Here is a 16,748-nt window from a genome sequence, read left to right as displayed (position 1 = left end):
CAATAGCTTTATGTGGAATCAATGATAGTATCTCCGGAGAAGCTTCGTAAATTACACTACCAGTCCTAATTATAAAAGCTAGTTGACTAATTTGAGAAGATTAAGAAAATAAAGTTAAATTAGTTATTTGTAATAAATAGGTGTTGTCTTTCCTAAAATATCCTTACTAATCAAGTGTGTTAGCTAGAATTATTATTATTAAAAAGACTACCTTGAAATAAATACATAAATATTAGAGACGAAGTGGATTAAGGTATTATATTTAAAAACAAAATAAAAATCAAACAAAATCTTATATTAAGGACCGCTAGTACTACATGGGGTGAAAAATTCGTTTGTACTCATTTCCGCAGCTGGGAAGGGGCTGTAATTGTCCCCAGCTAGCTGATAAGGATTGTGGAAATTGTATATTCTAGCCTATGCCTATCAGTGCTTAGATACTTCTTCCTTTGGCCAGGAGGGGTTAGATACTTCAGGTGCTGAACCTTGTACATATTCTCCCTTGGGTAGTATCTACCACATGTTGAAAGTGACCCCCCCAAAAAAAAAAACGAAAATTTGACTTCGGGTGGATAAAAACATGTCTTCTTCTCTTCCTCCCCCCACCCTCTCCATTACAAAGAATAGGAGGGCGGGATACTGCTCTGGCATGGAATTCCAGCATTTGGGAATCCGTTTTTTGTACCTTCGCCCCCACTATGGGCCTGTCGACAGGGCCTGGGGTACGGACCAAATGCTAAAGCACTCGCAGGTATTTGGCAAATTGGGCTCATAGCCCACTAGAGGTGGGCGAATGCGATCTCCGCACGATCGATTGCCACCAAGCAGGACTTTTAGTGATACCCAGCAAAGTCAAACTCAGCCTGGAGATTGCAGAATTGGCCTTTAGACCACAAGCGCCACTGCGCCAGCCTGCGTTGGCTTAAAACATCAGTTTTGCATCTGATACGCATTTCCCATCCAAATCCATTTAGGTGGAAGTGACCACTGTTTTCATGAGAGTGCATTCATCCACTACTTTTTTTTTTTGGCTAAAGTATAGGTATCTTCTTATTGGAAGTAATCCTATTTGAAACACTGTGAGGTATTAAATGTGAACACTTCTCTCAATAAGAATTCGAACTTTGGTTCGCCATGTTGGATACCTCTCTCATAGATATCATCCACTACATTTTGTCTCACGTAAATTGGCCACCTCTATATTTCAGTTCATTGGGCCTCTTATAATTACTCTAGCTCCACCGCACAGAAGAGTATTGTACTGCCCATAGGGGGAAAAGCAAGGTGGATTAATTTACGTTGATTTCTTTGGAGATTTGATTAAATCATACTGAGTGTGTGTTCTAAAATCTTTTTCGAATCTCTTACTTTTCTTTTTGGGCTGCCAGTTCTCTCAATACGCATTATAAGATGCAAAAATTTCTGTTTCATTTCATTTTTGTCAATAAAAAGACTTTTTTTCTATTAGATTAGTTTTAATTTTAGCATGACAACAAAAACACTTAAATCCCGTTTGGTACAAAACACTAAAAATGAGGAATAAAAACTGGGATTGAAAATGAAAAACTATACTAAAAAGGTATTTAGTATGAGTAATTGTGTGATACTTGAGATTAGACAAACCTATATAGGTGGGACTGAAGAATACCATGAGGGGAGGTGATATTTTCTAATTCCATCTACATGATATTGCCTAATCCCATATGATAAGAAATCATTTATGTCAAATATCCCTTTAACATATGTTTTCAATCCCAATTCCAATCTTCATTTTTATTTTTAATGTTTCGTACCAAACAGGACCTTAATGTTAAGTTTTGACATGAAAATGATATTTATTCTTAATACAATAGTAAAAATACTGAAGTGGATTTATTTCTGAAAAAAGTAGAGTATGTGGGCCTGTTTTTTTATTCTCAAAATTATTTTATAAAATTATTTTTTAGAACAAGTTTTAAAAACAAAAAACAAAAGAATTTGTTTGGATAGTAATTTTAAAAAATCATGTTTGGAAAAAAATTATAAAAAATCACACTTGTTAGATAATAATGGTTACTGATAATGATAAGTGATGGATAATAGGTGAGAAGAGAAGAAGATTTCTCAAAATTTTTCAAAACAAAAAATAAAAAACACAAAAACAAAAACAAGAAAATATGTAAAAGTTCTTTTGATTTTTTTAGTTTTTAAAAACAGGTTACTGTTTTTTGTTTTTTAAAACAACTAATTAAAAATAAATTACCAAACAAGTTTTTTTATTTTTTTGTTTTTAAAAAGGAAAAATTATTTTCAAAACGAGAAACCAAATAAGCCATATTTTACAAATTTTTTAAGTTTATTAATAAAAAGAAATTAAGTGGAATTTTTGCAGTGTATCTAATATTACAGGTGCCGAGTATAATTTTAAGAAAAACAAATACAAGTATAGTTTAACGGAATTTTTAAAGAAAAAATAATATAATTTGAATGAAAAATTATTATACACGAATATCAAGTATAATAATCGAATATAATTGGCACAAAGAAAAGAGAAATTCTTTCCAGAAAAGAAAAGCAAATTGAGAAAGATAAAGAAAGGGAAAAGAAGACGGCTTTACATAAAGTGACAAAACCTAATTCACTTCGCACCCGCATAGAAGTATGAAGCAGCATCTTCTGCAGAAGGGTGAAACTGAGACCCCCACCGACTACGTGCCATGATCTAACTTCATTAAATTTGTAACAAGGAATTGAGTCCAAAACTAATATTAATAGTTAATACACAAGCTAAGCTCGAAGGATTTCGTGGGTTGACTCAAGGAAGAAAACATGGCTAAGTGGGTCCACGTGACATTGGATTTTTAGGACACAAAATTAAGGTTTGTTTGAGATTGATGTCGCCTTCCCTATTCTCTTGCAAAAGAAGAAACGGTCGCCTGTGGCACTTAAAACCAGGAAACAAACTAGATTTTGTTTAGATTTATAGAAAAACACAGTTTGACTTGGCTTTCTTTTCACTATTCACCTCTTTTCTTCTTCTTTTTTGGGTTAAAGGTAAACTTTCACTATTTGTTTTCACTTATATACCGCTTGATGATACATACTCTGTGCATGATGTTCCGAGAGCAACCACCTCTTAATAATTATGACAAGAAGCATATCTAAATAGAAATAAGTATCACTGACCGAGTCATCCATGGCAGGACATTGAGGAACTATGATTGCCCATTTTCCATCCAAAACTAAAGGTACTTAAAATATTTCTAATTGATTATTTTTCTTTGATTGAGAATGTAGGACCAAGTAATTAAATTTGATTGTCCATCTTCCTGCTTTTTTATTTGACAAAAGAAAAGGAAAGATTGAATAGATTTCATTATTAATGTTTGTAATTCCATTAAGTTGCATAAAAGACCCAGCGGAGAATACACCATCCGTCTTTTGCAGGTATCTAAAGTCCACTAAAGAGGTGGTAGTTGGTTAGTTAACCATTGATGGCGGAGACGAAGAAAGATTGAATAGATTCCTTTATTCATATTTGCTTCCCCCCATTTTGGAGATCAAGACACAGAGTTGCGGAAAGTGGCAGATGAATATGAATGAGACAAGTTGGAAGATTTAAGACTGACTTTTGATCATTGTGTTTCGGGTAAACTGTCATGATCAGAATCTAATTAACAGGTCCAAGCAAAAGATTAATGTGTAGACATTGGAGACTGCACAATTCTCGCAGTGTTCTTTTTACTAGAAGTCTCTGTTTTTAACTCCTTTTTTATTCTCAAAGGACAGAAAGAAGCTGGGCGGTTGGTCCAATTTGATTACAAGAATTGCCCAGAATTTTATTATGCCAAGCATGAGAGACATTTGTGGGTTGGATCATCAGGATCAACAAATGAATGATGTGGTAAAGGAAAGTGGTGTCTAAAGGTTGGGGACAAATAGACATGCATGAGCTTTTTTGGTTTTAATGGAGGGTGTCACTACTGATTCTAATAAAGCAAAAGCGTGTACTTGCAAGGTTTAAAGATTGTACACACCCTAAACTAGCAGCAATCATCATCCTCTCAGTCCTTTAATTGAGGGCTAACCTTGGATATTTGTCTTCTGCATATTCATTTATTGCTTTTTTGTAATACTCTATGACTCAGAGTCTATTTCCCATCTTGCTAATAAAGCAACAGCAAGTTCTTGCAGCATATATGAACCCCTTTTTGCCTGCACTAACAGGAAAAAAACAAAGCAGAGAAATAAAGGTCAGAATAAAGAACAGTATGCACAGGGCAGGTTTGGTGAGGTAGGTCAAATTTCCAACCTTGTGCACATGAATGTTAAGTTGTTAGGCTCAAACTGTGAGCAGTGAAACTCTCTCCGATTCATCAGTTCTCTTTGTTTTTATATATGAGAAGGCATCTAAGCATTCTGTTTTTGGCATATTCCAAAACAAATAATAATAATAGCAATAATGATGGTAAAAACTTGCTATAGTAGTAATAAGATGAAATTAAAGTAGTAGAATTTTGACAGGGTGACAGACATAACTCCTGAATCAAAGGGTTTGCTAGATGTGGAAATGATTAATTATGAGGAAGCCTCATTAAAATACCAATATCATCATTATCGCAGGGCTCTAACTTTCATGCCCTTCATTCATAGCTCACATGATTACTGAGTTGTCCCAATTTCCGGTGACTGTATATACGGCTACTATGTATATTCTGACTCAGCCTTCTCTAATAAACAATTTAACTTGTGTTTTATATATTTAATTACCCTCTAAGTAAAACTAGCTAGCTTAGCTATCATTAGTAGCTTCAACGGATCTCACGCTTCATCCTCTTTAAATAAATTAAGTTGCAATTAATTACTCCCATTATATTAGACTTGACTGTTCACAAATTCGATGACTCTGACCTTTATGTATAGTTTGAATCCAGAATAACAGAGTGGTTGGGTTGTAAAAATATGATGGATGCATGCATATGTAACGTTATGATCTCACATATATTTTCAGCCTCTTGTATATATATGTTATCAGGAAAACAGCCACTTTAATTTGTCTTCTGGATCAACATATAATTAATTAATCATTAATAGAAATATTCCAACCAGTTGCCTTTAATATGGCTGAACTACATGGTGGCATGTTCTTTGTCAGCCATTTTAATACTATATATAGCTTCACAAATTGAAGTTGAAAAAAGAAAAGAAAAGAAAGGCCTGTATTTGAAGTGCTACTTGCCTGAAATATGTATTGATCTTGAAGATGTTGAGTGTGTGATTGAGCCCCCCCGGGGGGGGGGGGGGTGAGTAGTTTATGAGAAAAACTTGATCGAATGAAATAGAAGGAGAAATGTAGAATTACACAAGTGTCCCTGGGGGGCTAATTTACACAAGGCTCTCTAGTAAGCTTAAAATAATTAATGCAAGCTACTCTATATATATATATGAATTCGATGACACTTTGACTTGCAAGTGGAGCTGATCATACGCATCTCATCTCTGTAATTTAATGACTCAAACGAGTTAATCGGAATTAATTTAATGTTAAAGAAAGCATCCACAGTTAATGTAAATCTCTCGGAGTTTGACAAATAGAAAGGCACAGTGTGGGTTCATCAACATTATATTTATAAAGTTACAGAGAGAGAGAGAGAGAGAGAGAGAGATTAAAAAGAAAAGTTGGGGAAGGATGGAAAAGAGAGAGAAAATATAGAGGGAAGGGAGAAGGAAGAAAAAATAGAAAAGGATAAGAAAGGAAATTAATTTTTTTTTGGGGAGCAAGGGGGGCTCTGCCTGGCACATGCTGAGGTTTCGCACTTAACATTATTGAGAAGAATTATGAATGGGCTGTGTGTGCACATTATCTTCTTTTTTTTAATATATATATAAGGACAAAATTATTAAAAAGGAAAATGATATGTAAGTTTTTGGATCCTTCACATGATAAAAACAGAGAGAGTCATAAAACCCTAATTACAACTTTAAGAAAAAAACATAAGAAAAACAAACCGACAACAACATAAACTCAAAAAACAAAGAAAACGAGATTGAGAACTCGATCAAAACTCAAAAGTAGATACACTACGCAAATTGATGTTTGCTCATCAATGAGAAATGAAAAATCTCTGACCTCTGTTCGCATAATTAATTAATTAATAGCGAAGAAGTGAATAATAAGCAAAAGAGACGAAAACTATGGAATTGAGGGAATTGAATTAGAAGCAAACATGTGATGTGAGTGGCGGTTTGGAATAGTCAGTCATACATGTGGGTGTGAGTCAAAAGGGGTTACGTGAAGCGTGGCGTGGTAGCTACACAGTAAAGTAGTCGTGAATCACTCTCTGTCACATCCCAAACACTATTAATATTAGTATTAGTATTATTAACACACTTCATATGAATTATGTATATAACATAATTAATCTCGTGGAAAATAATCAGCCTTTAGACGCGGAGTGATTGCACGTCCTCTCTCACTCACTCCCTCCCACATTCCTACGCCTGCGTATCTCACCACTACGTCACTCTTCAGTCTTCACCCCATTGCCCGCTCCTCTCAATCATATCTCTCACTGCTTATATGCGCGCATCTATTCATTTCTGCTCATATCAATATTCTTTTTCTCAACTTGCTACCCAATTCCCATATTATATTGCAACCGACACACACACACACACACACATCTTTCATGCACCAAGATCTTACTTTAATTATCATTTTCCATTTATTTTGTTCCACAAGTGTGTTACTTGTGCTGCAAAATACCCCCCTTTGATTAAACAGCATCTGTATATCATTGATTGTGTCTCGCCCATATATATTATCCCTACTGTTTAAAAAAATATATATATTAGTGTTCCGGATCAAACCCCGCAAAGCAATAAAAATCAGACTCACGTCAAGAGTTAGATTTCGAATAATATCATCCCATATTTTTAAATCACAGAAAAACACAGGGTATTATGTATAACGGAATCAAGACATGGAAGAACGAGGAACCATATGTGTTGCTTCTTCGTCGTTCCCATATAGCTGCGCCATACCAGAGATTTATCCCAAAACAACGCTAAAATTAAATAAAGAATCCTTGGTTTATAAGATATTTGCTTAATAAATTTACATTATTATGGTGGTTGTTCTTATACAACTTTATATTGTGTTGCCGTGCTTAAAGAAGGCCGCAAGAGAGGGCAAATATATGTGTGAATAAGTGTCGGCAACCCCCAAAAAAAAAAAAATGTTAATGAGCTAAGCAAGGCTTCTCTGCCATGACAGGGACGACGAGGAAGTTAATTAGCAATTCATGTTTCACAAAGACTTTTCGTGCGGTCTATTTTTCTTTTATGGTTGACATAATTTTCTGCTTAATTAACGGCTATTATCCTCACATTCAGATTAGTTTTGATTTTGAAATGAATAGATATATTTGATGAGTGGACTTGTAGATTTTAACATAAATAAATTTACCTAAAAAAATAAAGCATTTAATAGTCAGAAAAAGAGAGCGTTGTGAACCAAGTCATGTGTAGCTCGAGGGTTTTCAATAAAGAAAGAATAAAAAAGGAGGGGAAAGTAAGGAGAGAGCATGTGATGGGCCCTGTTTTTGTTTTTAAAATATGGCACGTGACCTTAGCTGGAATTCAAAAGGTAGCTGATCTCAGTGTGAATGTGGTTGCAGTCTATATATATTACAAGGTTTTATTCGCCTTTCTATTAATTGATTGAATTGTTCTATAATTTATTAATGGACTTTTTTCCTCTTACATTTGAGAGAGGTTTACAATTAAAATTATGTCCTCTCTTATTGGGAATACTTCTGTGTTTCATGTGATCTACTCATCACAAGGTATTATTTCATGAAAAACAAAATCAAAATGTTTATTTATGTTGTTGTTGGAGCTGTTACCTGTTATTACTGCATCCCATTTTCACAATAATGAAAGGCATCATATTTCAATTATTGATAAAATGGTTTTAAAAAAAACGCAAGTACCCCAAGTAATTAATCCAAAAATCATATCCTTATTATTAACAGCGCTGTTAACAAGTTAGCCCAGAAAAAATATACTAATTGAGGGTGTTCATGGTGGCCTGGCTATGAGTATCAAATACACTGGCCTACGAGATCCTCTCATTGAATTCACTCTTCCATGCACAATTGCTCATGTTAGCCTAAGATGGCACTTAACAGCTAACTCGCTTCGTACTTCACACAGTTCTCAGTGTATTTCCATTATTTCAACTACCCAATCATGGTCTCCCAAATGCACATGTCTTTTTGATAAAATAACAATGATTGTGATGAAGTGGCCATTTAGACCCTGACACCGTTATTTCCTTCTTTACTTATTTATTTTACATTTTGGGTTTATGAAAAAAGTTAGAACAGATTAAACTACTCGCATTAGGAGTAGGCGTAGGAACAGTTAAATGAATGAAAGGTCGAAGTTTCAATATGGGCAGAGACCAAGCAAAAAATGACGATCGAGAGAGAGAGAGAGTAACAAATAGTAACAGATTAAAAAAAAAATAGCGATATGGATTGAAAATCGCGTCACCATCAATCTTGCTATAAAAACAACCCCTTTATCCCTCGCTCTCTCACACACCTTTACCCCTGCCTAGCCGGACCACCTCCTTGTTCTTCCTTAACAGAGCTCTCTGCTTCCATCCTCGGAGCAGAGAGAGATCTGTTATTTCTTTTTCCCGCCATCCTTCTAAATCCCATTTTCTTTCCTTCAGCTTCAATCTTCGTTCAGCAAAATACAAACTAAACTAGCCCCGTTCTCTCCATCTCGTCTCAGTGATCCCTTGTCGCTGCCATTAATCTTCCTTCACCGCCTCTGCTAAAATGGAAGAAGCTCAGACCAAAATTCTGATACCTGTGTCGGTCCAGGATGACGTCGCGGGACAGATCAAGATGATATGGGATGTGATCAAAGAGCCATTGTTGGTTCCGCTTCTGAATGTGGGAGTGTGCCTTTGCTTGGCAATGGCGCTCATGCTCTTCATCGAGAGGGTTTATATGGGCATCGTCATCGTCCTCGTCAAGCTTTTCTGGAAAAAACCAGAACAGCGTTACAGATACGAGCCGTTCCAGGACGACGAGGAAGCCGGCACCTCCCATTACCCTGCGGTTCTCATTCAAATCCCTATGTACAATGAAAAAGAGGTCCGTCTCATTTCTCTGATTCTTCTCTGTTTTTGTTTTGTTTGTTTCTCACATCCTGCCATTTACGTCGCTGTACACGGATTTTTGCGAAAGAGAATCCTTCGAGTTTTGCAACTTTGAAGATTGATGTTTGTGTCCTGCATTGGCCGGTTTCTGGGCTCAGGTTTACAAGGTGTCCATAGGAGCTGCTTGCGGACTCTCATGGCCTTCGGACCGTCTCGTGATCCAAGTCCTCGACGACTCAACAGACCCCGCAATTAAGGTAAGGGTGACAAAAAAATTGAGCCAGACACGCCCTTAATCTCAATCTATATTCTATCACCTGCATTTCGGTGCTTATCGTAATAGCTTCTTCTCATTTACGCTACATTTTTCCAGTCTAGAATATAGGTTCAGGTCCCGAGAAAACAAAATAAATTTTCACAAATGCTAAGAAAATTGAGAGTAGCAAAAATCATTTCGTACATTGAATTGTTTCGCATATAAATCTTATATATATACAAACATATATATGAACTAACAAAGAAGGGATTTGCATTGGATGGCAGCAAATGGTGGAGCGAGAATGCCAGAGATGGGCAAGCAAAGGGATCAACATAACGTATCAAATAAGAGAGAACAGAACGGGGTACAAAGCTGGTGCTCTGAAAGAAGGCCTGAAACGAGGCTACGTGAAACATTGCGAATACGTGGCCATTTTCGATGCAGATTTCCGGCCGGAGCCCGATTTTCTGAGGCGAGCCATCCCCTTCTTAGAGGGCAATCCCGACATTGCTCTCGTTCAAGCTCGCTGGAGATTCGGTAATCAACTCCCCTTCCTTCAGCTAAAACTAAACCACACTAATTGTGTCGGTGACATCTTACTATATCGCCGGTTTTCCCACGATTCTAATTTAAACAAATTATTTTGGGTCTTTCCTTTAATTTTGCTTTTAATCGAGGCTGAGGGGCCCACGAAATTAACCCCATCAATCACGGGTGGGACTGACTCTTGCTTTTATTAGTTTTTTTCGCCGACAATTTTTGCTTCTTTCAGTTCTAATGCTAATTTTTGGAGCTGTTCCTTGCTAAACACTTTAACTTGATGGCACTCCAACTTAACAATGCTCCCTGTTGGGTCGGAATGACTTAATTGCCTCCGCCCTGTTATGGAGAGACACGGTCTCAGTCATGTAGCGAGCAAAACGGCGACGGTTGTTGAGGTCATTTTGACATTAGAAAATTTGGAGGGAAAAAAAAAACAAAAATCAGGGATAATGGAGGGGCGGGGGTAAAACGGGGATTGCAATGAGTCAGCCACCAAATCCTGCGCACCGAGTGGCCACGTGGCTTTGGTGTAAATTTATTAGTTTTGGGGATAACAACGGAATCAGCATGATAATAAGGAAAGTACAGCACTGTGGGCAGTGGCATGTGCCTCTGAGGGCGGACCTCCCACTGATTTGCCGACACTTCACCCGTCCCTCATGCATCTCTCACGTGGCATTTTATAGTTTGACTCACGTGACGACAAAAATTAATTCCGCCTTTTGGGTTGCATTTCTCCCGCCAAGCGTTTCCCTTTTTCTGCGTTTTCTTAATACTCCTGTATAATTTTACCTCTTCTTTAAACACTCAATCTTTATTAATACACCGCCCTTTTTCTATCGTAGTACTATCTGTTTAATTTAATATAATTTTATTTTGATGCTCTTTTTTCTTTTTAAATCATCGGAGGTTTCAATTTGTATTCATTGGAGTGGTGCGTGCATGCATTAGGATTCCAATTGTATCGAGAACAGGAAAGAAAAAGTTTTAACATATTCCGCATGGAAGCTATCATAAATCGAAGTGATGACTGTGTTCTTTTCTTTTTTTTTTGGAACAGTGAATGCGGATGAATGCATGTTGACGAGAATGCAAGAGATGTCTTTGGATTACCATTTCACAGTGGAGCAAGAAGTTGGATCAGCCACTCATGCTTTCTTTGGTTTCAACGGTAATTGCATTCATTTAACTAACGTTAGTCTTCATCATCTAGAGCTTATACTCTTACCGATGATACAATCGTTGTTGCGCGTATCCTAAATGCAGGCACGGCAGGTGTTTGGAGAATTGCCGCTATTAATGAAGCAGGAGGATGGAAAGACAGAACCACAGTGGAGGATATGGATCTTGCTGTCCGTGCCAGTCTCAGGGGCTGGAAGTTTGTTTATCTTGGAGATCTTCAGGTACTCTTCTCGCACATGAATTCTATTAATGCAGCTTCTATATCACTTTTAACTAATAATGGTTATCTTTTATGTGAAAACACTTGCTGTAGGTGAAAAGTGAGCTTCCCAGTACTTTGAGAGCCTTCCGATTCCAACAGCACAGATGGTCTTGTGGTCCTGCTAATCTGTTCCGCAAAATGGTGATGGAGATTGTAAGGAACAAGGTTAGCCCTTCACAATCCTACATTACAAAAAGGAAATTACATGATTCTCCTCTTGAGTTGAATATGCAATGATCGAATAAACATTCATCGAAGTGGTGAAACTGTTATCTTTTTTTTTTTTGATAGCAGGTGAAACTGTTATCTTGTCACGCCTGCTTTAGTGAATTTTTATTAGGATATTGAACATTCATTGGTACATTATGTTACGTTGTGTTTTTTGTCCCCTATACTACTGAGATTGAAAGGGGAAAAAACGTCTTTGTTACTGGCGAAGAACAGGTGAGAAATGAAATTTGCTGACATTTTTTCCCTTCTGGGCGAACTTTTTTTCGCAGAATGTAAGATTTTGGAAGAAAGTGTATGTTATATACAGCTTCTTCTTTGTGCGGAAGATCATCGCCCACATGGTCACCTTCTTCTTTTACTGTGTGGTGATTCCCCTCACAATATTGGTCCCAGAGGTGCAGGTTCCTCTATGGGGAGCTGTCTATATTCCCTGCATCATCACCATCCTTAATTCAGTAGGAACTCCGAGGTCTGATAAGTTTCTTCTTGTCATGTTATATTTGTGTGGTCTGACTTTTCACTATAAGTGTAATGTTTTGAAAACCATCTGGAACATTGGCAGGTCCATTCACCTATTGTTCTACTGGATCCTTTTTGAGAATGTCATGTCTCTACATCGTACAAAGGCAACCTTTATAGGACTCCTGGAAGCTGGAAGAGTCAATGAGTGGGTTGTCACTGAGAAACTTGGAGATTCTGTCAATGCCAAGAATAACAAGACAAATGTCACCAAAGCACCCAAAAAGCCTGCATTTAAATTTGGAGAAAGGTCAGTTCTCTTTGCAAAACACCTAGTTACACACCCACACACACACACACACACACACACCGAGATACAATGATGGTTAGTATTCTATTTATTCGTCCTTGGCCTTATAATTTCAAGCTCTTCGTCTCTCTGCTGTCATTTCACGTGTCCATGTCGTTGCTTCCGTGATTAGTTTCTTGGAGGTGTGGATCTGGCTAAAATTACTGCTGGCATAAATAAATTCCATTATCATTATCACACTTGCATTATGAAGGAGATAGGTTCGATAGTGTCAGGCCATGACTAAACAAATAATTTAATGATTGCGGGGAATAAGAAGTGTGGCACTCTGGCCATTGAGTGGCTTGGTTATTTATTTTAACTTTGTTTCAGCGTAGCAGATAAGATTCTTTGAATATTAGGTGGATTATTAAATATAGACAGCGAAGTACTTGGAGATTCTTGTTTCCCCAAAACTTTCTTTTATGGTTGCCAATAGGCAATGCTCATCCTTCGGCTGAACATTTACTGTCACTTGCACATGATAGAAGATTTGGAGAACCCCAAATTAAAATTAGTATTTGATTTATATATTAATATAGAAACAATATTAAAAGAAGGAAACCAAGACGAGAATCTGTTTTCTGTTGCTTTGTCATTTGATTGACTGTGCCCTGTTGTTAAACTTGAACAGACTAAATTTATTGGAGCTGGGATTTGCGGCCTTCCTCTTCTTCTGCGGATGCTATGATTATGTGAATGGAAAGCACAACTACTTCATATACCTCTTCCTGCAGACCATAACCTTCTCTATAGTAGGATTTGGCTATGTTGGCACAATTGTTTAAAGCTCTTGGAGCCTACATCTGAAGTTAGTTAGGTTTCCCCTGTACTGTGTCCATATCTTTCTAGTTCTTCAGAATACGTAGAAGGGGCTGATTAGTTTCTTCGAGCAACGCATCAGGAATGGATGATCATCAGCTAATTCATTTTCAAGATGGGAAAGAGAAGTTCTTCCCATAGTCCCAAAGATTCAGACAGATCAAAGGCAGAGAGGATTTCTGTCACAATAAAATATCCATAACACAAGCTGGTATAAGGACAAGGATGAAGATCTACGAAAATGTGATTCTCCATTACAGTGCTAGGCAACAGGTAGTTGGTGTTGTTAATTGTCAGCATAGGTTGTTTTTGAGAGATTTTGTAGTTTTGTATGGGCCTTGTCTTTGTTAGTTTCCCCTAGTTTGAACCCAATTATCTGGTGGGGTTGAAAAGTGCACATTGTAATTTATGTTATTTTTCATTTCTCAAGGAACGAATCGAATCTTATTTGTCGTTCATTTATGTAATCAACTGCTGCTCCTGTTACAGTTGTACTTGTGGCAAGTGACATAAATGAATGAAAGCTTGTCAATAATATATTCTTCTTCCGTGCCTCTCCAATATCAAAAATAATCTTCCAGAGCCTCAGTTCACGGCTACGATCCAGTGTTATGATTCTCCGCAAACACACGCATCCATACCTTCACTCTTTTGATTTCATTATTCAAGCCTTTCCACATGACAAACAATTGCAATTTTTAATTGCTCAAAGGGATCTATTTTTTCTGTGAGTTTAAAATTCCTTCATTGGTGAAAGCATCTTTCTTTCTCCCTGAGTTTGAAATTTCTTCATAGGTAAAAGCATAGGATGCCATCTTTTAGTTTTTGTTTGTTCATAATTCATAGCTTAGCAAGCGGCAATAAAATAAAAACTTGAGGTAAGAGGTCACATGCAGACACGCATATGCCGTTTGTTCTTCTGTCAGAACCAATGTGCCAAACATAACCTGTTAATTACAACCAGCCAGTATTGAGAAGCCCATTGTTTGTTTGCAAAACAAAAGGGTTCCATTACAAATCCTTCATTAGCTGTGATACACAACCCCGTTTCTTGATTTTGACAGCAGAGTACGCTTTAGGGTAACATCATCAATCATCACTAATATATAAAAGCCAGAAAGCTTTCATGCCTAGTCCCCTGATCATATGTAACCTGACATGGCAAAAATCATGATTTGTCATCTGGGTTTGTTGCTTCTACCAAAAGCGACATTATCTGTGTGACCTTTCCTCAGTGCTTTTTTTTTTTTTAAATGCGTTACTGTCTTATTCTATGAGCAGAGAAGAATGTGGATGCACATGCAATCATAATCCTTCATTATAGTTTTTTAATATTCCTCCAATCCTAAATATAAGACTCATTTTGTAATATAAATTATACTATAAATTATAAAATAGGTCTTACATTTAAGACCGGAGGAGTTAATTTTATTAAACTTTATGCCAATCATTGTCCTATCTATGTATTGCAAACTTCCAAGGTAAGCTTAATCCCAATCTTTTCCTAAAGAAAATGTCAATGAAGGAACAATAACCATTCTTTTTACACGATAAAAACCCATTAACTTTGCTGAGAAAGGTTTTCAACGTCTGTTATGGCTCACATATTATTATACTAGATGAGTAAATTTCAATCATATGATCAAGTGGCATTAAAAAAAAAGACAGAAAATTGTAATTTGGTATAAGGTGAAAATAATAGTAATTGCTTTCTTCTATAAAGAGACAAGGCTAATTTCAGCATCATAGCTGTTTAAGATTCGAAAAAAAGCAAGCTCGAAAGGGAATCATAAGCGATAATGTAAGAAGAGCACATAATGCTGTAAAAAAATGTGAAAGGAAATATTTTTTATATATAAACTTGATCTATTTCTAAAGATATAAACACTTCAAAAATGAATCTCCCTCTAAAGCATAAGGAACTATCTGCTTTGCCTAAAAATTATTTCTTGCCAGAAAAACAGCAGCCAAGGCAACTTACAAAACGAGCAAATATCATTGCTGAAATGTGGCAGCAAGACCATAATGCAAATAATTTTCTTCTGATTTTACCCTTTTCCTGTGTTTGGGCAGAGGTTTGGCAGAGTATTTATTAAGGGAGCCAGAGTTGTAACATGGACACATAAATGCAATGTGTGTGTACTTGTGCTTATATAGTGAGGACAGCATTCTAGTTAACAATATTGTTTCCAGAAAGAGAGAAGATATGGGGACATCAAGCCTCACAAAAGAAAAAAGGCCTTTGGTAAAACGCACTTCGCATAGTAATATTAATGAATAATTAATTCAAGGGTATGAAGAAGTTGTCTTTTTCATATTTGTTTGATCTTGTTTTCCGATTTACCGAAATTGGATCTGGCGAGCTGGCTATGTGTCGGCTATGGAAACACCGCAAAGTTTTCTCTGCCAACTTGTAATTCTGAAGCAGTACCATCAAATAATTAAGTCTGCATGTAGCTTTCCCCCAGACAAAGTCTATCAAACATTTAATATTCAGCAATAGTAGTCCCTTTTTCTGTAATATTACTTCCTCTTCAACCTACCTCTTGCTGTTGAATAATAAGAATTCAAGAGCGTTGTAATTTCCCTTTTTCCATTGGTTTCTTTTTCTTTTTCTTTTTTGGGTGTGGGGGGGGGGTGTGCACAAGGTAACTAGCTTTAAAATTCTTATAGATCAGGAGCATCGCCAGCGTTTGTAGTCCAACGGTTAGGATAATTGCCTTCCAAGCAATAGACCCGGGTTCGACTCCCGGCAAACGCAATTTTTAAACTTTTTAGCTTTTAAATTTTTCCCTCCAAAAATGACAAAATACAAGAATATTGCTGGCTGTGGGGTTCGAACCCACGCGCACTTATGTGCAGAAGATCTTAAGTCTTCCCCCTTAACCTCTCGGGCAAACCAGCCGTGAGTGCTTTTTGGCCTAACTCGAATGTTGTAGAAGCCAGTAAGAAATCGTACTCCAACACACGAAACAAGGAAGAATCATGGTCCCGTCTGAGATGGCAGCGAGTTACTAGAATTGAGCAATGGGAGGGAGAGGTAAGAGTAAGGGCATACTGATAAACCTACTGCTGGAGATATCAACAATAGGGACAAAGGATATTTGCAGGCAAGAAAAGTAGCAGAAGCTACCTCCATGGAAAGCGGGACATGTATGCTAATCCCTTTTTGGTTGTTCTGGTTTGTCCTCAGCCCTTCCTACACTTATTCAGAGTTTACGTTTTCATCATAAGCCATTTTCCAATTTTACCTAAAATATCCATAAGTTGAGTTTGAGTTTTAACAGGTTGTTCTTCAAATATTAACAAGTTGTAATTCAGATTTTGATAAAGTTCTTTAAGTGATCTTTGAATACTAGTATTTTGTCAATTACATATTAATAGGTTAGAATTAAAGTTGACAAGTTGTACAGAAGACCTCTTAGTGTGATTGAATTTGCCCAGCGTAGCACTAGAATGTGGGTTTGATCTGTCCCCATCATAG

General features: G+C 36.8%; 1 protein-coding gene, 1 long non-coding RNA gene and 2 other non-coding genes across 4 annotated transcripts; 3 read left to right on the top strand and 1 right to left on the bottom strand.

Moving 5' to 3' along the window:
- Nucleotides 1-8,592: 8,592 nt before the first annotated feature.
- Nucleotides 8,593-13,818, top strand: LOC114716098 (glucomannan 4-beta-mannosyltransferase 2). Its single transcript, XM_028901036.1, has 9 exons — nucleotides 8,593-9,152; nucleotides 9,316-9,414; nucleotides 9,701-9,953; nucleotides 11,020-11,130; nucleotides 11,226-11,362; nucleotides 11,455-11,568; nucleotides 11,904-12,103; nucleotides 12,197-12,403; nucleotides 13,077-13,818. Exons 1-9 carry the CDS (start codon nucleotides 8,832-8,834, stop codon nucleotides 13,228-13,230), a joined length of 1,596 nt encoding a protein of 531 aa, XP_028756869.1. The 5' UTR covers nucleotides 8,593-8,831; the 3' UTR covers nucleotides 13,231-13,818.
- LOC114716099 (uncharacterized) lies at nucleotides 11,604-11,760 on the top strand. The gene is made up of 2 exons (XR_003737590.1): nucleotides 11,604-11,663; nucleotides 11,698-11,760. It is a non-coding gene; the product is annotated as an uncharacterized LOC114716099 (long non-coding RNA).
- A 2,135-nt stretch (nucleotides 13,819-15,953) lies between the features above and the next one.
- On the top strand, nucleotides 15,954-16,025 carry TRNAG-UCC (transfer RNA glycine (anticodon UCC)). The gene has a single exon. It is a non-coding gene; the product is annotated as a tRNA-Gly (tRNA).
- Nucleotides 16,026-16,085: 60 nt separating this feature from the next.
- Nucleotides 16,086-16,168, bottom strand: TRNAL-UAA (transfer RNA leucine (anticodon UAA)). The gene has a single exon. It is a non-coding gene; the product is annotated as a tRNA-Leu (tRNA).
- Between the last annotated feature and the right edge of the window lie 580 nt (nucleotides 16,169-16,748).

The sequence above is a fragment of the Neltuma alba genome, unplaced genomic scaffold, assembly GCF_004799145.2.
Source record: "Neltuma alba isolate B1F8T4 unplaced genomic scaffold, ASM479914v2 tig00011642_pilon, whole genome shotgun sequence".
In the NCBI taxonomy this organism is placed as follows: Eukaryota; Viridiplantae; Streptophyta; class Magnoliopsida; order Fabales; family Fabaceae; genus Neltuma; species Neltuma alba.
This window is presented reverse-complemented; position numbering and strand designations above follow the sequence as displayed.